Source organism: Muscardinus avellanarius, assembly GCF_963383645.1.
Source record: "Muscardinus avellanarius genome assembly, chromosome: 9".
In the NCBI taxonomy this organism is placed as follows: Eukaryota; Metazoa; Chordata; class Mammalia; order Rodentia; family Gliridae; genus Muscardinus; species Muscardinus avellanarius.
This window is the reverse complement of record NC_137795.1, coordinates 9,559,096-9,585,351: the sequence shown is the minus strand read 5'-3', so window position 1 is coordinate 9,585,351 and position 26,256 is coordinate 9,559,096. Positions and strand designations below refer to the sequence as shown.

Genomic DNA, 26,256 nt, shown 5'->3' with positions numbered 1-26,256 from the left:
CTCTTCTGGACACTTCAAAACAGACTTGTGAGTAATTACATAAATCATCTCAGATAGACAATCAGAGGAAAAGACATTGTAGTTTGATTTAAAAAAAATCAGGATTTACAGCTTTTGATGTCTTAAATATTTAACCTATGTTACAAAATATAGAAATCTTGGTGTGAAAGGTTCATGCTAAGATAAATATTACCAGGAGGATGGAGCTCTAGCAATAAAATCATATTAAATTATTTTCCATACAGAACTACTTTTCTCAAAGGAACAAAAAATCTGGTAAAAACCAGCCTTATTCATTCTTACTTTTTAAAATAGGTTTGTTTACAAAACAAAAACGGCAAAGAAAATGTTCCACAGTTATTCTACAGGTTCACTTTCTGTGAATACAGAATGTCACACACACACACACAAAAATACAACTTGCCATAACATATAAATTCAGAGGGCTTGGCCAGAAAAGAAAGGGAGGGGGAAAGTGCTGACTTTTTACATGGCCTGGATACATCCAGTGTGCTCAAATTGTTCCATGTAAAATGACCCCGTTCTGCATGTTTTAGGATACTCATTCATGATACGGGAAGGTTATGACCAATTCCAAAACGTACTTTGGAAATTCACAAAATTTTTATGGAAAAAATTTCTAGATGTTCCAGATCATCTTATAATTGCCACAAACGTATACAAGTGCAGGATGCCGGTGCTTAGAAGCAGAGACTATCAAAGCAGGGACCCAGGCGGAGGGGGAAATGTCACTGAAAAGCACTGCCAGGGACAGAGGTACGCCAACACCGCGGTCACGGTGGACCCTCCCAGAGCATCACAGCAAGAACGCGGGCCTAGGTACCCGGGCGATAACCAATGCACTGCATTGAGTTCTATTTGCTAAAATAAAATACCATTCTTGCAGCTAAAATAAAAAATACATTTTACAATATAGGTTTCATTTAACATTTAACATATAGAATTGTCTTTTTGTAAATGGAAAAATGTATAACTGTATCAAGTACCTTTATGAGTTAAGTTCCCTTTGATGACTGATAAGACTGAAGCTTAAAGGTCTACGTTGTTTTACTTTTTCTTTTTTTTTAAAATAAGTTAAAGAAAGATTATTTATTAATCACTCTTGCAGCCAAACAGACATACATACGAGGCACAGCAAAAGACCCGAGGGGAGGGCTCTTCCCACCCTCGCTCATGTTCTCACGCGGAAGAGGGTGTGTCTATGAGACACAGTACTGGACCTTGCCGTCCACTGCGGTCCAAAAAACTCTGTCACTTGTTTGAAAAGCAAATCAAGTGTAAGAAATGTTTTTATTCCTCTAGCTCTATCAGCTTGGATGGGGCTGGGGCCATTTAGCGCATTTCCCTGATGGATCAGAACAAGACATCTTCGTTTTCTATTAGGATCTGCACAATCAGCTTTTGGTATCGCATGTCGTGCAGCGTGGTAAGGGTGCTGTCCTCTGGGGGCCTCATCAGGGTGGGCCCAAACACGATCCCCAGGTTTTCTGCATTCATGAAGTTGTCCTTCTCGTTCATAGTAACCCTACCAAACAAACACACACACGGAGACACATTGAAGGCTCGTGGGTGGATTTACCTGATGATTATTTGCTTAAGTCTCAAGACTAACTCTGCTTCAGGAAATTGCAAAAGAAAATTGGGAATCGGAATGGCAGAATGGGTTTTTTTTTTAATGCATTCTTCTGATTTGTTTTTATTTTAAAAATCGTTGCCGGTTGTCTTCAAACAACCAGTGGAAATGAATGGCTTATGTAAATTTACCCCGGAGACAATTTTGAAAATTAGAAAATCAGTTCTCTCTGAATAAATGCAAAACTATTCACTCAAGAAATATTGGTTTAAAGAGGCAGATTATTGACTGCCCATGGTGCACACTGGGGTTTACCATGGAAGTCTTTTTTGCTTCCAATGCTCCTCACATCCTAGGGATGACGCAGGGGCACTTTGGGCCCCAAGTGGGGGCTCTGGCAGCCAGGCCTGGGGCTAGCCCCAGAGAGTCAGCACAACCCACTTTCAAGGAAGATCTGTCTCCTCTCTGGGTCCAGGAGGAAGGCTGCTGACTTTTCCTATTGCTCCAGGGACAGAGCAGGGGCAGCTCTGGGAGGGAGGGAGGTGTGGGCTTACTTTTTGAGATGGATCATTAGGTACCGCAGGGTCTCGTAGTGGGCGGGAGGCAGCAGCATCAGCACCTCATGGACCGCCTCCAGCCTCTCATCTGCATTGGAGACTTCTGGGAAGATGACACAGTGAGGACATTAGTGCGGGTCTGCGACACTGAAGTTTTCAGAGAAACAAGAAGTTTATTTGGCTTGTTTTGCAATGCAAAGACATTGTCAGAAGGGCCTGCGAGCTCTGCCTGTGCTACAGCACGGTCATCAAGGTATTGACGGGGTTAACCCGATGGACGCCCAGGGGAGGGGGCTGGATGCCAGGCACATTAACCATGGGAGGATGAAGGCTCGTGTCTGGATTTTGGGTCTCTGGTGGGTACTAACAGACACTCAAAGAAAGCCATCCTGCCATTCCTCCTGGGATGTAAGTTACCTAGCTGCTCGAACCTTCTCTGTCTTGGACCACTGGGACTTTGGGAAGAATGAATTTCCCAGGGGAGCAGGGCCATAGTTCATTTGGAAAGTGCTTTGAGCACGGATCCCAACCCGGCCTGCTTCCTCCTGTCAAACATTGTATCTACCTAGACTTATACCTAGACTTTTCAACCTTTAAAGATTTTTATTAAAAACCCAAACCAAAAAAAAAAAATGTTTTTCAAAGTGGGCTCGACTTCTATGTCATGTGTCTCGGAGCCTGCCTCCTCGTTACTGTCTGTTCCTGGGAATGTGGAGCCCCTTTCCCTGGTGTTTCCAAGTTCCCTCTGCTCTCCCTGAACACGGTGGGCCCACTTGATGTCCACTGGGCATCAGCTGTGGGCTGTGGGGGGACACACGCTGGCGACGCAGGCCTGGACTTTGAGCTCAGTACTCTACACCTGGCTTTTTCTCCTCAATAAAACTGGGCTATAATGGTTGGCTCATGGGGTAGATGAGTAGATTAATCTGAAAGACACTGGTGAGGGGTCTTATCATAACACCTGACATAGCTTATTCTTGGCCCTCTATTAATTCTGAAGAACATCCATCGGGCAAAAGATGGGATGTGACTTTAATCAGTTCACACTGTGATCTTGCCTAATGGGTGAAAGTACTTAACACAGCCCTTCTTGAAGAATGTCTGATTTTTTTAGTATAATAATCTTCATACTTTCAACAATAACAAAATGGGCCCAAATGTGCTGGATCTCAGCATACAGACAGGAAGAGGCAGAACTCCCTGGCACCCAGCTTCTGCCCCGCAGAGTTGATTTAGTTCTGGTTCAGCCCAGCTGGTGAGCTACGCCTACTTTCTGTTAACTGTACTGTTGTGCCCTAACTTGGCAAGACAGGTACCCATGCAATAATTCAAATGTTTCTATTTTTTTAATTTTCTTTTTTGGAGGTCCTGGAGATGAAACCCAGAGGTATTCTACCTCTGAGCTACACTCCCAGCCCTATTTTTTATTCTTTATTTTGAAACAGGGTCTCACTGAGTTGTGAAAGGCCTCACTAAGTAGCTGAGGCTGGCCAAGAACCACGATCCTCCTGTCTCAGCCTCCCAAGTGCTGGGATTACAAGCCTGCACCACCATGCCCGGCTTATTTTTCAATTTTCTCAAGGCTGAAAGCACTGCGCTTAAAAGTTTGGTACAAATAAGAAATCAGTTCTCGTACTTACTTGCTGCCTCTATAAACTTGGAATAGGTATCGTATGTGATGACAGGGATGGGCAAGTCTCTGAAGTACAGTTTCAGGGCTCCAGTGATGATGTTTATGTCTGGATAGACATTGGCAGATATATCTGCCTTTTCACCATCTGAAAAACAGTCAGTGACCCAATCCCTAATTAGTACCTCATTTCTCCAGGTTAAAGCATGCACAAAAGAGGGAAAAAAAAAATCAAGAATGAATGTTCCTGTCAAGTCCCAGCTAACTCCATTTCTTGGCTTTTAATACCACCGAGGTACAGGAGGTAGGAGGAAGTCTGGCGAGGGCGAGGTAGAGTCTGAGGGTAAGCTCAGGTACGAGGGCAGTGAACTTGGGGTGCTTTGATTTCCAGCCTCTGCAACTTGCTAAAAAGAAAGTCCAGCAATCCATGTTGCGAGCACAAAGATCCACGATAGAATAACGACCCGATAGGAAATTAAAAAGCGTCACGAGCATCAACTCCATCTGCACCTGTATTCTTTGGACTAGGATTTGAAGGTCACATGTATGAAATGATTGTTGAGTACCTGCAGCTTCTACGGTCTCTTTCGGGCTCAGTTAACTTGACCCTTCCTCTCCCAGCCCCAAGGATTTTAATCTGGAAAACTTTAGCCTCGCCTCATTAGCCCTACTCCCGATCTATATTGTACTGCTTGCCACTTTTTACAATCATTCTCAAGATATTTTTGTTATTTTAAATATACTTTTATTGGTACACTATAATTTATCATTATAACGAGGCTCTAAGTGAAAGGGACACACATGTACACAGACTTGGTACATTTCCCTCTGGATCCTGCCTTGCACCCTCATCTTCCTTGTATATATTTTGAGATTGGCATCGTTAACTTCTTATGTGGACGTAGCTCTCCTTGACTTCTTTCCTTCATCAAGTCTCTTTTTCCTCCTTCCCACCACCACAGAACGGAATTTTACTCAGCCATAAAGAACAAAATTATGTCATTTTCAGGGGAAAAAATGGATGGCGCTGGAGCACATTATGCTAGTGAGATACACCAGACCCGGAAAATCAAGGGTGACATGCTTTCTCTCATATGTGGAATCCAGAGAGAGAAAGAGAAGGAATCCAGAGAGAGAAAGAGAAGGGACTTCATGAAAATTAGGAGAGTAGTGGAAGAGGGTCAGGGGAGGGAGGAAGAAAATGGTGTTACAGGGAAGGAAACGGACCAGATGATGTTATATGACTACATAAAAGTATCACTATGAATCGCACTATCATGCACAACTACAATCTACTAATGATTTTTTTTTGCAAGAAAAGATGTTTTCTAGGCAAAGATGTACATGCATTCTGGAAGTATAAAACAGTATGAGCTAAGGTGGTTCTTCGTGACATTTAAGATGTGTTTGGGGAGAGCTGGGGTAACAGGACAACCTGGGCAGATAGCAAAGGCCACACCACCAAAGACCTTTAAACCAGGCTCCATCCTGTAGGCCAGGGGTCCCATCCCTGAACTGGCTGCGCCAGAATTATTTGTTTTGTTTATTAGAAATATAGACACTTGAGCTCATCCAATTTTTTATTTGAATGAATCCTCTGGGTGGGCCCCAGTGATCTGTATTTTCAACAGGTTCTCCAGGTTGGCAAATATCTGACCTAAGAGACAATATGACCTAAGAGAAGAGTTGATAATGGGCTCCTGGGATGGGGATGTGGAAGGAGCCCCGGGGCCACGTGGACCAGCCTCCCACTCCAACAGCATGCTAACCCCTCCCTCATTGGCCACCCGCCCACAGCCACAAAGGAACACTTCCCTCAGAGGTAGCACTGGGGCATTTTAAAGCATCCTTGCTCAGCTTCCCGGAGAACAACCGCAGCAGTGGCTCTGAACCCCCATCCTCACTGTGACCAGTGTCCAGGTCAAGCAGGAAGGGGGCAGAGCATAAGCCAGTGATGTTCAAGGGGGCGCGAGCTCACCTCTATCAAATGCCATCTTGACATCTTCGATGTGTTCGGTGAACCCGGAGACTCTGTAGAGGCCTTCTGACTTTAGTCCTGCGGGGTGTGGGAGGGGGCAAGAGAGGGAGAGACTTCAATTTCAGCTTCCTAAAACATTAAGAAAAACTCCAATTTCCTATCTCCACTACATGCTCTCAGGAAATTAAGAAATATGGTTAGTGATCATATATATTACAAAATACTGCATTAGAACCTGGACTTGTCAGTTCCTGTTTCCACGCCAGTTTGTTTCTATTCGCTTGTTAGGAAGAGGAATCTCATTGGAGACCTGGTCACCTTCCTGCCTGCCTTGCACGGTGAGCCGATATTTAAGATTCTCATTAACTAGAGCCCTGTACTTCCTCTCTGTCAGGATGCTGGACATCCATTCCATTTAATTGCTGTGGACTGCAGTCTGGCTTTCTCTCTAGCAGCTCCTTCTCCTCCTCCTCCTCCTTCCCTCCTCCTTCCCTCCTCCTCTCCTCCTCCCCTCCTCTTCCTCCTCCTCCTCCCCTCCTCCTCCTCTTCCTCCTCCTCTCCTCCTCCCCTCCTCCCCTCCTCCTCCTCTCCTTTCTCCTCTCCTCCTCCTCCTCTTCCTCCTCCTCTCCTCTTTCTCCTCTCTTCCTCCTCTCCTCCTCCTCTCCCCTCCTCCTTTTCTCCCCCCTCCTCCTTTTCTCCCCCTCCTCCTCCTCTTCCTCCTCCTCTCCTCTTCCTCCTCTCCTCCTCCTCTCCTCCTCCTCCTCTTCCTCTCCACTTCCTCTTCCTCCTCTCCCCCTCCCCCTCCTCCTCCTCTCCTCCTCCTCCCCCCCCTTGTCCTAGTCCTCCTCTCCTCCTCCTTCTCCTCCTCCTCCTCCTCCTCCTCCTCTCCCCCCTCTTCCAGGACTGGAGATTAAACCCAGTGGTATTCTACCTTCTAGTGATATACACAACCATATTTTATTTTCATTTTTTTAAACAGGGTCTTGCTACTTGCTGAGGCTGGCCGTGAACCTTGTGATGCTCCTATCCCAGCCTTCCAAGTACTGGGATCACTGGCGTGTGCCGCAGCGTCCAGTTTCCCCTAGCATCTTCTTAATCCATGTGCCATCCTGTATTTAGCTAGATATGCAGACACCCACATGTATGTAATACATATTCTCCTGATTTTATTGGAGAAATTCAAAATTTATAGCCTTTTATGTGTAATCATAAATAAGATAATTTGTGAAATAAACCTGACTGATTTAATTCTTATGTCATCAGATGTGGGAAATTTAAATTCTATTTATTGATTCTGAAAACTTGGTCCTTGTCTATTTAGGCCACAAAAAAGATTTGGTATTTTGGTGTTCCCTGAATTTATCAGCTTGTTAAGATATGTCCTAAAACGATCCTGCTCTTATATATCCAGTGGGTGATATACAGGATCAAAAGTGTCACGAGGAATAGAGGACCAGGTTTCAAACCTTGTATGTCAAAAGCTAGTAGCCGGGCGTGGTGGTGCATGCTTGTAATTCCAGTATTCAGGAGGTGGAGACTGGAGGATCTTGGGTTTTTGTGGACAGCCTCAGCTCCTTAGTGAGGCCCTTCACAACTCAGTGAGACCCAGATTTCAAAACTAAAAAGACTAAAAAATAGGGCTGGAGGTATAACTCAGAGGTACAATCCTCCTGGGTTCTATCCCCAGTACTGCAATTAAAAAAAAAAAAAAAACCTGGCTATTAAAACTACGGCAACAGCAAACATAAGTAATTAACTTCTATTGCATGCTCAGGTCTCTTAGAGCTGTGGCTTCTGCTCCTTTGCTGGGTCTCTCTGGGCACAGATCCCTGCTTCGCACTGGTCTATCTGTTGTGCTATTTCTGCGGAGTGCTATTCTCCCTGTAGACCTTCTCCCTTTTGGGCACGGCGGTAACTTTGTATCACTGACGTTACTCCCAGGAGGATCACCATGAGAGGAGCCCAGTTTCTCCAGAGAAGCACAGCTCCTGTCCTTGGCCCTGTCCCCAAATTCCAGAGCCTCCCAAATAGCAGGACCCGGAGCCACTTGTCCCAGTTCCTTATCCGGAGTCTGGGCACCCCTCCTGCCCTCTCAGCCACAGCAGCAGAAAGGAGGAGGCATTTTTTTTTTAAATATGAGATTAAATGAGCCAGTTCTCAGGAAACAGAATAGCTGTGGCTTTTATCCTGCAAAGGAGAGAGGAACCATTTCCTATCTCTAAAAGGTTTGAAATAACAAGCTATAATGTCTTACTTTGTTTTTTTCTGGAAAGAGTGGAATAGTTGGCCAGTGAGTAGATGCCTGTAGCATTCTTATTATATATTCTTGTTTTATATTAAACTGATCTGGACACAATAACGGACAGGAAGTGTAGCAAAATATAATGCAATCATGGCTCAATTTTGCAAGTTGAATTCAGTGATGGAAGTTCTCGCTGGCCAGACCCACTTCACTACATCACTGAAGATTTTATTAATAGTGGCCAAAGTAAAGATAAAGGAACAGAAACTCCATCTTAACATAAAGAAACATTTTGGGGGAACTATTTCTATCTTTCTTCCTGCCTTGATTTTGTATTGCATAGAGATAACCTTTATATATGTGTATGTGTGTGTGTTTCTAGGGATTGGACCCAGGGGCATTCTACCTCTGAGTTACACCCCAGCCCTTTTTAACTTTTTTTATTTGTTTGTTTTGAAACAGTCTCTCAAGGTTGCTGACAGTCTTGCTAAATTGCTGAAGCTGGTCCTGAAACTGTGCCCCTCCTGTCTTGGCCTCCCCAATACTGGGATTACAGGTGTGAACCACCGTGTCCAGTGAGATCATCTTTTAATTCTTCACTTTGAAGTAAACAGAATCTATATTAGGAGTGAATTTTATATGCTATGAGGTATATGTGTTGATCAATGATTTATTATTTAATACAAGCACATTTCTAATATTTTTAAAAGCCCACTGTGGTATAACTCTTTTCTTATTTATTTATTTTTGGTACTAAGGATGGAACCCAGGGACATTCTATTTCTGAGTTACACTCCCAGTCTTTTAAAAAAAATTTTGAAATTTTGAGACAGAGCCTCACTAATTTGCTGAGGCTGGCCTTAAACCTATGATCTTCCTGTCTCAGACTCCCAAGCACTAGGGGTACAGGCATGGGACACTTTGTCCAGGTTGATGTGACACTTTCTTAATTGTCTTCAAATAAGATGGAAACACCTCCGTGTGTGACTCTGTGGTGCTTTGAAGGCAGTATGTATTTGGTTGCTCTCCAGATTCACTACATTACTATACAAATGTCTTGGGGTAAGGAATGGTGACTTTTAGCTCCTCAGTGTCTAGTGCATAGTAAGTGCTCAGTAAACATTTGCTGAATGCGTGCATGGCTTACATATAAAATGGAAACTGGCATGGTTGGCTGGACTTCATTTACCTCTCTGTGTGTCTCTCTACCCGTGTGCTATCTTTTTCCCAGAAAGAGTAGAAGAGTGATCCAGTTTCCTTGACAACAGTAAAACCATAACAACGAAATCACTCTAATTCTAGAGGATGGTGTGTTTTCCAAACCTCTTGCTTCAATTTCCCGGATGCAAATGTCGACCACCATGGGCCTCTGGGTGTTGTGCGCCTTCACGAGCGTGGTGAGGTCGCAGCAGTACACTTTCTTGATCCTCTTCAGGTCAGGTTGGCAATCGTTGGGGACGTGCTTGGAACACTGCTTGTGAACGTTCAAGCCGCAGTCTGTAAACAGAGAGGCCACGTGAGCCTGGCCTGGCCCTTATGTCAAAGCCCAACACAATTACATACTGCCAGAAATAAAAATGGCAGAATTTTTGGATGCATCTCTTGGGCACATCCATCCATTTAGCAGGGATACTCTGCACTAGAGGAGGCTGACCTTCATCTTTACTCTCAAAACTCTACATAACTGCATTTATCTCATTACTCTTTCTCTGTTGCTGAATCCTAAAAATGGAACACCTTGCTCAGATAGTTTAGGTAGTCAGACTGGATGTTTCCCTTTTTGGGGCTGGGAGCACTCTGGGTCCACAGTGGGCTTTTGGGTTTGAGTTCTCAGCAGTAGTAGTCATGGCTCATAAAGGGCACTAGGACTTATGCTAGGTCAGTTCCTTAAGTCTTCAATGCCCCATTAGCGGAAGACATAGTTATTCTCCCAGTGGGAATCTCTGCTCTTTGGTTTGGGAAGCCCAGGACCACTGGGGTCCTCCCTGCTTTTCCTAGAGTTTCCAGTCCCTTCCTCCTCGTTGAACAGTTTGGGAGGCTGCCTTCCCCGCTCCTTGCTTTATTCTGGCACCTGTGGGTAGAGACAATGTCCACCTGCGCACCAGTGGGAGGACCTGAGAGTTTATTACAATACCATGTAACGTGATGATTAGAGTAATTATTTATAAAGCTCATATCAAGATCCAAACCTGAAAAGGTGCTTTTAAGTTCAGTGAACACATTAAAAGCCAAGTTAGCAGTTAGTCTTGACTGATGGAATTTCTCTGACAATAAAAAATACAGTTAAAAGAAGGTCCGATCTACCTTCTGAAAAATAAAAATTTAATGCTGAAGTTGTTACAACTTACTGTCTACTCCATGTCTTGTATTTTCTAGATATGAAAAATAACATTTTTACATGTGCAACACACACACACACACACACACACACACACGAATACTGTAATAAGCTGCTTTATAAAACAACAAAAAAAGAACTCAAACCACACACTGAGGATTTGAGAAGATCTGACATCTGTCAAAATGTCAGTAGTCATTTCTACGTGGCATTCAGGTACATTTACCCGACTGAAGTGTTTTTGTCTGTCTGTCTTCCAAAGGAACATGCCAGTCCTAAGCCATCTTAGCTCTACCAACACGAGCAATTCAACAAAATTTAAGTAACATCCAACTATACTTTGGTAGATTTAGCGAATGCAAACTTTGGCTGCGTGAGCTAAATAGAACTGGCTGCTTTTCTTGTTTGGATTCCCTTTCATAAAATAGGGATCATAATAGCTCCATCTCCTCGGGTGATCCTGAGGATCGAATTAAGTCAACAGAAAGTACTCGGCACAGTGTCTGAAATATAGTAAGTACTATGTTAAGCGTTAAATCATATAAAATAGAGCATATGGTGCTGGAAACATAAAAGGCATGCCAAACCATTCCTAAATTATCTCTTTAGTAATTTTTACATCTTATAAACTTCATTTACATTTTTAAGTTATAGTAAAATATAAAGAGATTTACCACTGTAGCCATTTTAAGTGTGTGGTTCAGTGGAATTAAGTGCCTTCACATTATTTTGTTACCATCACTACCACTTGCTCAAGGCTTTGTTCATCTTACAAAACCCAAAACTCTCTACCAGGTAAAAAATAAGTAACCCCACTCCTTCCCCAGCCTAAGAGCCACCATTCGACTTTCTCCTCTATGAACTAGAGTGGGACTGCTCTCGGGACCTCATGTAAGCGGAACCACACTGCACATGTCATTTGTGACTGGTTAATTCCAGTTAGCATAATGTCCTTATGACTCACCCATGTTGTACATGTATTAGAATTTCCTTTTCCTCCCTCCCTCCCTCCCTCCCTCCCTCCCTCCCTCCCTCCCTCCCTCCCTTCCTCCTCCTCCTCCTCCTCCTCCTCCTCCTCCTCCTCCTCCTTCTCCTCTTCTTCTTCTTCTTCTTCTTCTTCTTCATCCTTCCATCTTTCTTTCTCTTTTTATTTTCTTCATTCATTCATTACCCTGGACACTCTCACAGGTAGCGAGAGGCATGTGGTTCTACCTGGATCACAATAGCACCATCCTTTCACTTTTGCCCTCTTGGTCCAGAAGGGCTTGAGTTTCCTTCTTTTTTTAAGGCTGAATAATATTCCCTTGTATGGCTATACTACATTTTGTTTAGCCATCCATTAAACAATGTACACTTGGGTTGCTTCTACCTTTGGTTATTGCAAATAATGTTGCTATGAACAAGTATGGATGTGCAAGTGTCTGTTGGAGATCTTGCTTTCAGTTCTTTTGGGTATAAATCAAGGTGTGGAATTGCTGGATCATATAGTAATTCTATTTTAATTTTATTACAAACTTAATATGTGAAGCAACAATGATGTTATGCATATAGTTTAGATGCTAATATTTTGTTAAATGAATATATTTTATAACCAATATGAAGATATTTAGTTCTTACAAACTACTAGAATTCTATGTGCTACAAATAGAGTCTAGATGACTAAGAAATATTTACAATATAACTGAGAGTGTTGGCTCTTCAACCTTTAATGATCCGTTTTTAGCTTTCCTGTTCTTTGAAGGAAATATAAGATCAGAAAGTAGCCACTAGAGAGAACTAACAATATAGCCTGAGAATGTGTTTGTATTTAAAAAACAGAAACAGAAAAAAAATTAAAAAAAATTTTCATTCCAGAAAAAGTTGCTGACCACAGCTAATGTGAAGCCCAGAGTTTTGTTCTCATAATATTGACTTTGGACCAATTTCCCGTTGCAATTGGATGATGCCAGCAATGAAAGACATTTTTTCTTGGGGATACTCTGGACAGGCTGAATTAACGATCCCAGGATAATTCATATATATATATATATATTTTTTTTTTGGTAGTACTAGGGTTCCTGGAAGCCCTTCTACCTCCGGGCTACACTCCCAGACCTATTTTTACATTTTTTATTTGGAAACAGGGTCTCCTAAGCCAGCGCGCGCAGCTAGCTTCGAACCTGCGTGATCCTCCTGTCTCTGCCACCCAAGCGCGGGGATTACAAGCGTGCGCCACCACGCCCGGCGATAATTCAGATATTCTACCACCAGGCTTAGGGGTTGGGCCATGAGACATTTCCTGATTCCTGGCAAGCCAGTCTTGTGTGTTGATTAGGGTATTTGAACACAGATGGAGAGGCTGCCCCTGTTTTGACACCTGTCTCAGAGTAGGTGGAATTATCCAAATTACATGCAGATAACTTAGCCATCCACATCTCTACAGGGGTGAGTGCTGTACCTAGACAGTAGGAGCTAAGGAAGCCCCTTCTAGGCAGAAAGGGAGACTTAGATGTACAATCCTGAAACCAAAACAGACAACAGAAAAAGATTGCCACACTGTGCTATAGATGCATGATTTTGTTTTAAATGCTTTGTAAGATTTTTTTTTCATAAAAATTTGTACCTTAGCAAGGAGGAAACCAGAAGCCAGCCATGGGATCAATAGAAAGCTGATCAGTATCAGAGGAGCCTGCGTATGCTCCCAGTACAACTTCTTGCCAGAACAGCAGAGTAGGGTGATTAGGAAGCCCAGCTCACACTAACCCTTTGCTATGTTCAGCATATTAAGGTGTGTTGTGAGCTGTGGGTATGTGCATCAATTCTAGGTGGAAAAATACTCAGTTTTTATATATGTGATATTAAATGAAGGTGTGTGATTTTGCTGAGGGCAGAAAGAAAACCCAGAACCCTGGCTTTGGAGTCTGACAGCCTTTGAATCAAGGTTCTACCACTTACTCTGTGGCCAGAGGCAATTAACAGTGATCTCAAAGATTTCATTTCCGTTTTCACTTAATGGGAGATAATTGCATCTTCCGGAAGAGTCTGCTGGTGAGGTTAAACGACATGATAAGTAGAAAGTGCTTAGCTTGGTGCCTGTGGCAAACACTCACCAGCACTACTACTATTTTTAATGTCCTGCCTTTTGTAGCAAGAGGGGATGGGAAGCAAGCATGGCTTTTCTATTTATGTGATTCCATTGGTTTTTTTTTTCCTTTGAAAGAGTTCTATCTGGGGAAGCAGCAGATAGGTCTTAGGAAAATATACTTCATTCTTTTTTCTTCTTTCCTTGTATAAACATGAGGTATTTCTTTTCATTCTTGCAGACACTTAAAATAGTTTCCCCTTTATGTATAGAAAGGCCTGAATGCAGACGGCTCTACTTCTGAACTCAGCCAGGCATGGTACACAGCTCTGGAGATACCCACTCACCCAACGTAGTGGCACTTTATATCACTGGAAAAGGAAAAGCAAAAGGAAAATTTCATGTCTACCTGAACAGCGGACTCCTTGGGCGATCAGCCCCCACATGAAGTTGGCACAGTATTCACACCAGTGCGGGCCTCGGAATGTGTGGACCTGTGCTCAAAGAGAAGAAAAGTATCAGAAAATTGAGTTACCTGGAGGCAGGCAGCCTGGAGTGTCACATACGTGAAGTTGAGAAACAATGGCTTCAGGAGGAAAGGCCCCTCCCTGGCCCCTTCCTTCCAGGTAGGCAGGGTTGCAAAACAGAGAAAGGCTTTCATCTCTGAAATTCGCTAGTGATCTACTATGCCCCAGTCAGAAAGGAATGCGGAGAAACGGTAAGATTTCAGGGCCTTGCCAATGGCTGAGAGAGGTGCCTCTCATACTCCAAGCAAGGCTCTGTGTGCAAAACCCAAGATGGCCTGTGCTGGTTCGTTCAACCTGCATTTAGCTCATCAAGTTCTGGAAGGCAGAACTCAATTACTGTGTCCTTTAGACTGAAGTTTCTCCATTCATCTGTAGGATATCCAGCCAGGTATAAATAAAACATGGTTGTGGGATAATTAAAAGGTTCCAAGTCTTTGAGCCATTTCCAAAAAAAAAAAAAAAAAGGCATTAAAATAATGAAGGAGTTGGCTGAAAATGCAGGTTACCAAGAGAGATGATGGAAATACTTCCTCCAGAGAGCTAGTCTGTATTCAGAAACCTAGTCTATATTCAGGCAGCCTGGTCTATATTCTGGTGAGTTAGCCAAACGTTTTCCTTGGTTAGCCAAAGTGCTGGTCTCATAGTTCGGTGACAAGCCAGCTGCTAAATATTCTCAATATCACAAAGGAAGAATTGTCTTATCTCTGCTTCATCTGGTACAGGTCCTTCTGGAATAGGACTGTGTATTATTACATTATGAGTTTAAACAAAAACGGAACAAAATAAAAATAGTTGTTCTTTAGTGCTAAAGATCTTTAAGAAGCAGAGCTAGGGATTCATGGTAAGCAAATGTGGCCGGGGTAGGCCAGAAGCCACTGTAGAGAGTTTACTGGGGATTTTAAAACAAGGAACTGGTGGATGGTAATATGATTGGCTGAAATGGGGAAGGCAGGCTTTTGGGGAGAAGCTCAAGCATCAGCTTTGGGCAGGTTAAGGTTAAATGCTGCTGATACCCAAGCGTTAGGGCTAAGCAGGGATTCACACAAATCTGGTGGCTCGGAGGAAGGATGAGAGCTCAAGGTATACACTTGACCATCTTTGACATATAGGTAGTATTTTAAATTGTGAATAGATCAATAGTGATAGAGAACATAAAGCAAACCAAAAAAGAGAGCTCAACTCTATGCCCTCAGTGTTTCCACATTTAGATAAAACCAAGAAAGTAAACTATTTCAGAAGCCAGGAGGAGAAAAATGTTTTAGGGAGGGAGTGGGCTGCCATGTTGGCCATGTTGAATGCTGGTAAAAGGTCCAATCAGATAAGTCCTAACTGTCGATTCAGATACATGGAAGTCATTCCATCCTTAGCAAGAAGTCTCTGAATTGGTGAGGACAGAACCCAGATTCAAGGAAAGTGAAGAATAAGCAGGCAGAGAGATGGAGAGACGTATAGACAGCAAGTCTGGCTATGGAATCCAGTAGAAAAATAATTAAGATAGACTCAGGAGAGATGTGCGGTCAAGGGAGAAGCCTGTTGACTGGCTGATGGGTTTAATACAAGAGGTGTAAGACAGTGGAGGCATAAAGAGGAGAAAATAGAGCCAAATACATGATGTCTCTGAAAAGTCGAGAGGTGGCACTTATGTGTGGAAGCAATATTCACAGAGAAAAATAGTCAATATTTTCCAAAATTAGTAAAAGACAAAAAAATCCCTTCACATTAAGAAAGGCTAAATGAGCGCTGGGCGTGGTGGCGCACACTTGTAATCTCCACGCTTGGGAGGCGGAGACAGGAGGATTGAGCAGGTTTGAAGCCAACCTCGCTGGCTTAGGAGACCCTGTTTGAAAATTAAAAATATATATACATATATATACATATATACATATATACATATATATATATATATTAGGTCTGGGAGTGTAGCCTGGAGGTAGAAGGGTTTCCAGGAACCCCCAGAACCACAAAAAATAAAGAAAGGCCAAACAAGTTTCAATGTGCTCAGAGAGAAATATTGCCAATCTAAACTTTTTTTTTTTTTTTTTTTTTTTTAGATAAGATGTTAAGTTTCCCAGTCTCGGTCGGTATATAAGAAGAACTACTAATCAGCTGGGAATATTTTAAGTCAATTATACATGAATTAGATTTTTCTAGTATACAAAAAAATATAAAAATGCATGCGAGAAAAAGAGAAATGTAGATTTGACCAAGCCAATAAAAAGCAGGAAAGGAATAAAAAAGTACAGTAAATATATTTTAAAAATCCTTATCTCTCTCTAAAGCACAGCAAATATAAATGACTCTAACTCATCAAAGAAAAGATACATTTTGAATCAGATCTTTTTATTTATTTTTATTCATTTATTCTTTGGTACTGTAGATTGAACCCGGGGTAGGTATTCTACCTCCAATTTATACTCCCAACCCCATTTTATTTTTTTTAAATTTGAAACAGGATCTTTCTAAATTGATAAAAATCTTGGTAAGTTTCTGAGGCTGGTCTCGAACCTGCCATATTCCTATCTCAGCCTGCCAAGTACTGAGATTACACGTGTGTGCCACCACACCTGGATCAGACCATATCTTAAAAATCATACTCAAAATATAATGAGAAAGAAATGTTGGGTGTAAATAAAAACATACCTAGCAAATAGAAACCAGATATATAATATTTTATAATTTGTATAAATATTTGCGTATTTATATGCCCATATATTTGCATTATTAGTGATATAGAAAATCATAGCATAATATTTATTTTTTACTAGGAAGATATAGTGATTTTGAGTTTATACATATATGATAACACAGTCTTGAAAATATAAAGCCCAAATTAAAAGAACTATACGGAGACACTGACAAATCCACAATCATAATCATTTTGACATCAATTTATTAAAACTATTAATATTGAAATAGTCAAAGTTAATGTAAGAAAGAGGCTTCATATTAAACAATTCTAAGGAGGTACACTGTTTTAAAATGTACATGGAACATTTACACAAATTGTCTACAGACCAAGCTTCAATCTATACGAGAGTGTTGACACCCTATGTACTATATTTTAACTATAATGCAATAAAATTACAAATGAAAACGAATAGGTTGCCAAAGCACAGTATATTTGGTACAATATATTTGGCACCAGTGATACAAGGTGAAATGATCAGAAACCAAATCTACATAAATGGAGAAATGGTATATCTCGGAAGGGGTGCAGTAGGACAGGCCTGTAACCCCAGTACTTGGGAGGCTGAGACAGGAGGATCACAGGTTCAAGATCAACCCCAGCAACTTAGCAAGATCCTGTTTCAAAATAAAAGATAAAATAGGGCTGGGGGTTAGCTTAGAGATAGAATGCTCTGGATCAAATCCCTAGGACCACAAAAACAAAAAACAAAGCAAAATAAATCAGTGGGGGAAGGATGTCAGAGAGATGAATTATTTCCTATTAATTCACCTATTTGCTTTTCCATTGCCTCACCATTCCCTCCTTATTTAGTATTTAGATGCTGATTACTACGTTGAACCTGGCCCTGTGCTAGTCCTTGAACAGACAAAGTTGAGAGGAATCGGAGGAGGGAGAATGGCCTACACTCAAGGATCTTACGAGAAGCAGCAGCAGAAATAGTCACATATCAGGTGATCCGATAGAGCGTTTGGGGTCCTGTGGTGGGATAATAAAATAACGCATTCTGCTGAGAAAGCCGGGGAAAGTGATGAACTGGCTTGTGAAGGATGGACAGAAGCTTGGAAAGCAATGGTGTTGACCGAGGAGACGGTGACGTGGGGACCACATTCTAAGAAGAAGAAATCGCACAGCCGAGGCCAACAAAACAGGGCTTGGTTTTCCATGCAAGTCACTTGTTTCTTCGAGATGGCACAAAGGGATAAAGGGATCTCATGGGAAGCATCCCCATACGTTGGGGAAAAATGAAAATATGGTGTTCAGAAATTAGGAGAGCAGCAATCATGTCCACTGCACAAAACACACTTTATACTGACAAAAGAAACTGGCCCACCCACTGCTTCAGGGAACACGAACGTACTAATTACAGACTTCCTAAAATTTGGCTTCTTACAATATTAAAAAATAATTGTGTACATCCAAACTGTGTTTAATGCTTACTTATTAGCCCTGCCCATATTTATCCGCCTCATTTCCCAACAAGTCTCTCCATGGCCTCTGATCCTGTTTCTCTAGATGAACACAGGCAGGGAGACATTTCAGACGAGCCCGTCACTCCAGTGTCCCCACAGCAAGCAAGCAACACAGGAACAGAGGAGAACCATGAAGTTAGCTAAACATTATTTTAGGCCCGCTGCCTAATTTCCTTTTGGGGATGGGCCCTGTTTATTTTCATGGCCGATAGATTGTTCAATTTTCTTTTGAATCCACAAGGACAATCTCTAGACAATAGACCTCACTTGAATGCTCTGGGAGCCCATTTAATTTGGGGTTGACCTATAATGTCTATGCTCTCAATGAAATACTCCATATCTTAAAAGGCACTAATCGGCTTTTTCCATTCTCTGAAGTTTATTGATTTTCAAGAATATCTTTTTAGAGAAAGAACATTTTGAAAACTTTAGGGCAGTAACTAAAATACCCTAGACAGGAAGAAAATACCCCAGACAGGAAGAATGTCTGTCCAAGACTATTATACTGGGCAAGATCTGCCTAGAATTCAAAAACCACACCAAAAAAAAAAAAAAAAAAAGATGGTATTACAGGAGATAAGGTATGTTGTATAAATGGCCCAGCAGTTGCCATTTAGTTCAGTCCCAGGCCATGGTGAACATCCGCAGCTGGGTCTTTTCTAAATGAACAGGATGTTATTTGTCTTATTTCTGCTGAGGCTGGAAGGCAGTATCCTCCAGGGGTTTTATAACAAGTTTGTTTTGATGGGCCACCCAAATGTCCAACCGGTTCAGCCCAGGGTCTAGGTGTAAGAAAGCGCTGCTCACGGTGTGCGGCAGGGAAGTTCTGCAGGGCTCATCAGTGTACGTTAGGGCCTCTGAATCTTGGCACCATTAGCCTTCAGGGCTGGAGCGGTCCATGCAGTGGGGGCAGCTGACTTGTGCATTGCAGGATGTTGTGAAGCATGCCTGACCCCTCCTCGACGGATGCCAATAGAACCTTTTGGTGGGGACAAACCACAAATCGCTCTAGGCATCGTCAGATGTCCCCCCTGCTCTGAGGGTGGGGGTACAAAGTAATTGTGATGGACGGCCATTGGTATAAGAAAACCATATCTCAGTTTGCTGTTTTTATTATTTATTCAAAAAACAGGAACGTGAGCTGGGCGTGGTGGAGCATGCCTGTAATCCTAGCTACTTGAGAGTCTGAGGAGGGAGGACGCAAGTTTGAGGCCAACTTTGAGAACTTAGCAAAACTCTATCTCAAAATAAAAATAATAAAATAGAGCTGGAAATTTAGCTCAGTAGTAGAGTGCTTGCCTAGCTTGTGAAAGGCCTTGCGTTTGATCCCTAGCACCCCTCCCAAACAACACATATACATTAATAAATAAATAGAAAGGGCTGGGGATGTATCTTAGTTGTAAAGCATACCTGGGTTCAATCCATAGTACTGGGGAAAAAAGGAACTTAATTGTTTTGCTATGTCTTGCCAAGGACTCTTTAGGCCAAAGGCAGGTATTTCTTAGCTACTTTGCCAAAATCCAGAATCTTAGCCAAAAATACTTTGGCTAAGATTCTGGGTTTGAGGGTCCAGTCCAGCTCCTGCCCAGTGTAAACTGAAGGGCAGGAAGACAGGGGGCTTGTTCTATTACCTAGAAAGTCTACAATATTTTGCCAAAGGGTTTTTCCTATAACTTACTATATTTCCTATAATCATGTGACATTTAACTCATGTGAGAAATTAAATTCAGCTTTGGACTTTCCCCTCCTGCAAGATCAGATGAAATACTGACCTTGAAGTGAACCTTTTCAGATGGAAGGAAACACTCAGAGGGGACCACTCAATCTGTAACAGAGATGCTCGGTTCCCTCCTCAAGGTCTATTGAGCAGGAGCAACGGGAGAGGTGGAGTTCCAAGATCGGGTTCTCAGCTGGATCTGTCGATCAGCAGTGCATTTAAAACAGGATTCAGGACATGGCCCCAAGGCAAAGTCCAGGGCAATATCAGTGACTTAGTCTTGTTAGACAAAGTTTCTTAGAACAAACTCCAAGTTCCCAGCTCTACGCCAGCTCAGCAGCCCAGCTGTGGTCTCTGGGAGACTGAAGAATCCTGGCTTCTTAGGCAGGCCAGATTTTTGGGAGCTTCTCGGGAAACACTCCTCAAACTGATTTCAGGGACCAGCGACCAAGTAATTTATACCAGAAATACCAAGGTTGAAGAAGTCCCGGCTGCTAGTGAAGGTAATGAACAGTCCTGACCAACTGTACATTTAGAAAAATGAAAAACCAGGATTGAATCTCTAAAACATCGATCGCCATAAAGCCACGTGGGAATCTCCTCACTGAACAAAGTCAGATATTCCTGTTCTATCTGATTCCCTCTCGGGATCCACAAGGGTTCCAGCACCAACATTATTTTCACACGTCCTTGTGCAAACAACTCCCGTGGCTTCCTGTCGTCCAATGGAGGCTTCTCAGCCCCAGCGCTGACACGGGCTGGACAGTTCTTTGTCATGGGGTCTATCTGGGGACTATAGGATGTTCGTTGCATCCCTGAGCAGTTCTGGGTGCTGTTGGTACAACCCAGGTGTGAGAATTAAAAACAAAAGCCAGCCGGGCGTGGTGGCGCACGCTTGTAATCCCCGTGCTTGGGAGGCGGAGACAGGAGCATCACACAGGTTCAAAGCCAGCCGCACTGGCTTAAGAGACCGTTTCCAAATAAAAATATAAAATAGGTCTGGGAGAGTAGCCCGGAGGTAGAAGGGCTTCCAGGGACCCCAGTACCACCAAAACAAAACAAAAGACAAAAGCCATTGCCAAAGGCCCCATGGTGGGGCAGTATCACCCTGCCTGGGAATCCTCAGCAGTGGACAGTCACCACTGTCCTTTGCCTCTGACACAGACCAGCCACAGTCCCTAAGGAATGAATGGTGAAATAGCTTCCTTTTCTGAGAACCTTCCAAAATGACCCAACAAATACGTACAGACAATAGTTGAAGATGTAATAGATAAGATGATGCTTGCCTGGGGTGTGGCTCAGAGGCAAAGTCCCTCTGGACTCAACCTCCAGTACCCCCCAAAACAAAACAAACCAAACAAAAAACACTAAACTACTAATCAAGAAAGCCTCAGAATAAAACCTAGTAGAAGTCAGCAAAAATAAAAAGCTAGTGTAAAATAAAGGTATCATACACAAATTCTGAGCAGATGGTGGGCTTTTGATAATAGATTTCTTTCTTTAGTGGCTTGTTACTAAAAATAAAAAGGGCAGTATTTATAGAAGGGGCCTGCTTTCAGAATGTTCTTCTCAGGACCATGTAGAGTTTCTAATTACAGTTAGCTGGGTGGGGAGAGGGCAAAGGCCTGAGCAATGACGGGGAGGGGGCACCTCCTCCAGCTCATTCTTAGGAACCGTGGCACGAACAGTACCATTGAAAACCACAATCAACTGCTGCAGCCACTCTAGGGTCTGTAAGTTTCAAAGATGTCTATTTAAAACCCGGAGAGACACACTGCTGCCTGGCTTTGGTATCCCTCTCTTGAACACTTGTCTGTTCTTTGATTTTTCTTCACTCAAGAGCTGAAAGTTACAAGAGGTCACGCGGAATAGATATTAAGTTTTTAAGTAAACGTTTAAAAAGCTGTTGGTATTTTGCAGTGATAAATATTTCAGGGGTCACGTTAGTAACAGTACTCTTGAAAGAGATAAGATTCACTATCTTTTGCTTTTTAAATATCTTAAGATAAGTTTCCTATTCAGAGATCTAAGATTTAAGACTGACAACTAAATATACTGTGGATGCTTTTAATATAAGCTCAGACACAGGACATAAATGAAGTCATTTCATATAAACATTATGGTAAGGCATAATCTCAACTGTATCTTAAAGCCAAAGTAATTGGAATTTTCGAGAGGAAATTCAAGAAGATCCACCCTGTCATCCATGGTGATGTATCCACAGGATGGAAAAAAAAAAAAATCAGGGATTTCTGCCAAAAGTCAGAAAAACACTTTCTCGAGACAGAAAAATAATGAGGGCTACAAAAGAAAACAGGAAACAGAAAAAAAAAATAACATCGACCTTTTTATGTTTCAAATTAGCCCTGCCACTATTAGCCCTGTAGGGAGAGAATCATCAGAAGTTGTGGCATGAAACTGCAAATTTGCACTCTAACGCCAACTTTGCGGGCTGAGTGATTCTGTTTCTCAGTTAAGTATAAATGCCTGCACTGACCGCTTTCTAAAAGCAGAAGCGGGGAAACACGCCGCACCAACGTGGACTTATATTTCCTAGACACACATATTTTATCAAGGACCAACAAGCAACAGAAGATCAGTTTCCTTTGACACTTTGACCAAAGGCTATTTAGTTCCAACAGTCAGGAGGGCTGCTGGCCCTCGAGGAAATCAGGGTTAAAAAAAAAAAAAAAAAGACTATTCCTTCTTATTTCTTCTTTTTCTCCTGCTTCTTCTTTTCTTCCGGAACCCTTTATCTCCAATCTCTCCAACTTCCAAATTGTCATCCCATCCCATTTAGTGGGGTATATTTCTAACTCTATCTTCTCTCTCTCTCTCTCTTCGGTATTGGGGATGGAACCCAGGGACATTCTACCTCCCAGCTACACTTCCAGCCCTATTTTTTATTCTTTATTTTGAAACAGGGTCTCACTGAGTTGCAAAGGGCTAATTAGCTGAGGCTGTCCTCGAACCATGATCCTCCTGTCTCAGCCTCCCCAGTGCTGGGATGACAAGTGTGCGCCACCACGCCCGGCTTCTACCCTGTCTCATCATCTGAAGCAAAGCAATTTGGCATGAGATTTGCCTACCGGCCCTTCTTGGACCACACAGTAGAACGGAGCAAACCGGTCAGACTCTCCTGAGAGCAGGTCATGTCTACAAGAGCTGTTCTAAAACAGAGATGGCAGTCACTCTGGAGCCTAAGTGCTCATGGGAAAGTCCACATAAGCTCCCACCGGCTTTCCCTATCTTCATGTTTGGTCTGGTGAGCAGAATCCAGCTCCGCAAGGCCACAGGGTGCCCGGCACCGAGCACACGCCGAGCAACGGCTGCTATCTCTCCTCGTCATTTGCTTTCACAGCTGGCTACACAGAAATGGAGTTAGCATTGCTGAGAACAAAAGGCAAAACACAAAATGTAAACCCGACAACTGTTTGCACTTGGCTCAGAGACAGCAAGATTCTCTCCAGCCACTCGGAGTGGAAAAGTACCGCTCGGCTTTCCCAGAGTGTCTCTGAATGCCACCAAGTGCGCATGCTCTGTTTTTCTTGCGCTGGGCATAAGAAGATGGAGAGGAAATGGACCCAGTCCTGCAGAACCGAGTCCATAGGCAGATAAGCATTTGCAGGCAAAAAGCATGGAGCTGACAGTGTTCCAAGGCCTTCAGCCGGATGGGATACCAAGCAACGGTGTTAAGCACGTAGCTAAATGTGGAAAACAAAAACAAAAAAAACGGGTGGTTTTCTAGCATTCCCACACAGCCCAGAGGAAAACCACGAAGGGCCCCTCCCTACCCACCCTCGTCTCTGGCCGCACAGCCTTACCTTGAAGTTGTGTGCCTTCTCATAGTTGAATTGGTTGCCGTTGTGCGTGAGGGCAGCCCGTCGAACCAGGGAGGAGATCTGCGGACAGGCAAAGAGCTTGAGAGGAGGCCAGAGGAAGCTGCTTTTCACTCCCACCTTTACCCCAAACGCCAGGGCCAGCAGCTCCTGGCGTTTCCTGCCGGCCTTAGACTTCCGAACCACTGCACGGGCTTTCTCATTCTCCAGCCACAGCTCCCGGGAGAACATTGTGCTCTCAGATCTTTCTAGTTTTCCCTGCGGAGCCCGGGAAGCTCTGCGCTGTCAGGGTTTTCCAGCTGCGGCTAATGTTAGGCGGCAGATTTGAAGCAGCTGCGTCCTGTCTGCAGCGGCCTCTGGCATGTGACCTGGGAGGGCTGGAGTGATGGAGGGCCTCGCTTCTGAATAAGGACGGGCCTGTTTTGTACTCTTTCTTAAGGCCAGCGTGTGCCTGGAACAATAGCACACATTCATGCACGTGGCAACCCCCAGAAGTGACATCCAGTCAGCCACGGGGGATCCAGGAATGCAGAGGCAACATCGCCAAGGGGTGACCTTACCACCACATTACATGCACGTGAACACACACACACACACACACACATACACACACACACACTCCAATGAGCTCTGATGTTCAAAGCCTGAGGTTGTATCCAATTATTCCAGGTCTTTGAATGCCATCCTGGGCCGGACTGCAGCAGATTAAACCTTTAACCTGATGACTGCTTAATCTTACAGGGATAAAATCTCATCTCTTTTTTAAAATCCGCCTCAATACTCGAAAGCTTTACTCCCCCCTTCCCCTTGTGATACTGTGGATTGAACCCAAGGGCATTCTACCTCCTGAGCTATACCCCCAGCCCTTTTTGTTTTTTTGAAATAGGCACTTGCTAAATTGCAAGGGGAGGGGTCTTGCTAATTGCTAAGGGTGTCCACAAGCCTGTGACCCTCCAGTCTCAGCCTCCCTACTCCTGAGATTACAGGTGTGCACCACCACCTTCATTTTTATTCATCTGCATTTTTGTTCCTATATTTTATTTTTTATTCTTATGCTCACCTTTATTCTTATGGCATGCATTAGATTGGAACCCACTGAGCGATGACTGGGGCACTGAATATGAGCAAAGCATTTCAGCTCTGAGTTTTCCAGGCAAAATTACAAAATAAGAGGCGGAGTGCTTGCTCCAGGGAGCCTCCTGCTCCCCTTCCTTCACCCGCTTCTCCCCACGACTCCCCTCAAACCCACACAGACAATGTTCCTTCACTAAAACCAGAGCATTACGCAGTTGTTTTTCTTTTAAATAAAAGATCTTCAATGCTTCTCGGTTAGGGCCCCAGCCTACCCAAATACCCTTTTAAGCTCATCATCTATTTGATGGCCTCTGAGGAGAACACATAGTTTTGGGGCCCAGGTCTCTCCACTAGCAGAAACAGGAAAATCATGCTATCTTGTTGGTGAAATTTAATGCAGCTAATGCCAGACAGTCAAATCAATGCATTAGAAAGTAGAAAACAAGAAGACACAGATGCCTGGACCATGACAGAGATGAACATTCACGAATATTATTCTGTATACTTGGGATACAGACACTCTACCACTGAGCCTCACCCCATCCCTTTTACTTTTTTCTTTTCTTTTCTTTTTTGGTGGTACTGGGGTTCCTGGAAACCCTTCTACCTCTGGGCTATACTCCCAGACCCATTTTTATATTTTTATTTGGAAACAGGGTCTCTTAAGCCAGAGAGGCTGGCTTCGAACCTGCGCGATCCTCCTGTCTCTGCCTCCCAAGCGCGGGGATTACAAGAGTGCGCCACCACACCTGGCCATCCCTTTTTCTTTTGAAACAGGATCTCACTAAGTTGTTGACCTCTAAGATACACCGCACTCCTTTTCCTTTTGAAATGGGCTCTCAGTAAGTTGTTGAGGCTGGCCTCGAACCTGGACCTTCCTGTTTCAGTCTCCCAAGTACTGGGATTACAGGCCTGCCTCACCATGCTTGGCTTTGCCCACGTTTTTCTGATCATACTTATCACTGTTTTTATGTAGTCATTTATAACGGGACTTACGCGCCCCTCTTACTGAGAACTGTGACAGGCCACTGCTTAATTTACCTTTGTTTCCCCCACAACAGTGTCTAATCAAATTCTTGCCATAGAAGGCACACACACAAAAAAGCGCTCAAGAGTGCTCACAAATCCAGGAAGCCAGAGTTCCAGGCAAGGCGTGGGGCAGTGGGTGGTCTCCCTCACCTTCCTGGTCACTGTTCCAACCCCAAGGACAGCTGGCATGGACAGGGGTGCTGATGTGTGTGGCCCAAAGGTAAAAATGCTGGAAACAAGGAACACAGCTCCTTTCCCAAACCTCCCCTGCTAGCAAATCAAGACCTTTAGCCGGCCAGTGGGCCATGCTGGGTAAGAACAAATTCTGTGATCTGAACTAGGCTAATCATATAAACATACAGCTTTAGGATTGGGTAAACTGTAACAAAAAAGAAACTCCTCCTTTTGGAATATGGGTAGTTGAATACAAGGAGATCTAATATTTGCTCTTATGCCTTTAATTATAACAAGTAATTTTTATTCCTACAGTGATTTCTTGTTCAGACACTCTT

General features: G+C 43.3%; 1 protein-coding gene across 9 annotated transcripts in view; it reads right to left on the bottom strand.

Annotated features, from left to right (window-relative positions):
• Positions 1–1,374: 1,374 nt before the first annotated feature.
• CHN2 (chimerin 2) overlaps positions 1,375–26,256 on the bottom strand; it is a gene marked incomplete at both ends in the record, with an annotated part of 270,186 nt that continues 245,304 nt past the window's right edge. For 3 of the 9 annotated variants that reach the window (XM_080700818.1, XM_080700819.1, XM_080700820.1), the window contains 7 exons: positions 1,375–1,546; positions 2,149–2,254; positions 3,792–3,929; positions 5,760–5,837; positions 9,325–9,498; positions 13,810–13,894; positions 23,627–23,704. In XM_080700818.1, coding sequence (XP_080556944.1) covers positions 1,375–1,546; positions 2,149–2,254; positions 3,792–3,929; positions 5,760–5,837; positions 9,325–9,498; positions 13,810–13,894; positions 23,627–23,704 — 831 coding nt within the window. Of the gene's footprint in view, positions 1,547–2,148; positions 2,255–3,791; positions 3,930–5,759; positions 5,838–9,324; positions 9,499–13,809; positions 13,895–23,626; positions 23,873–26,256 lie in introns of those variants that run through there. The other 6 variants (XM_080700821.1, XM_080700822.1, XM_080700823.1 and 3 more) reach the window with 6 other exon arrangements.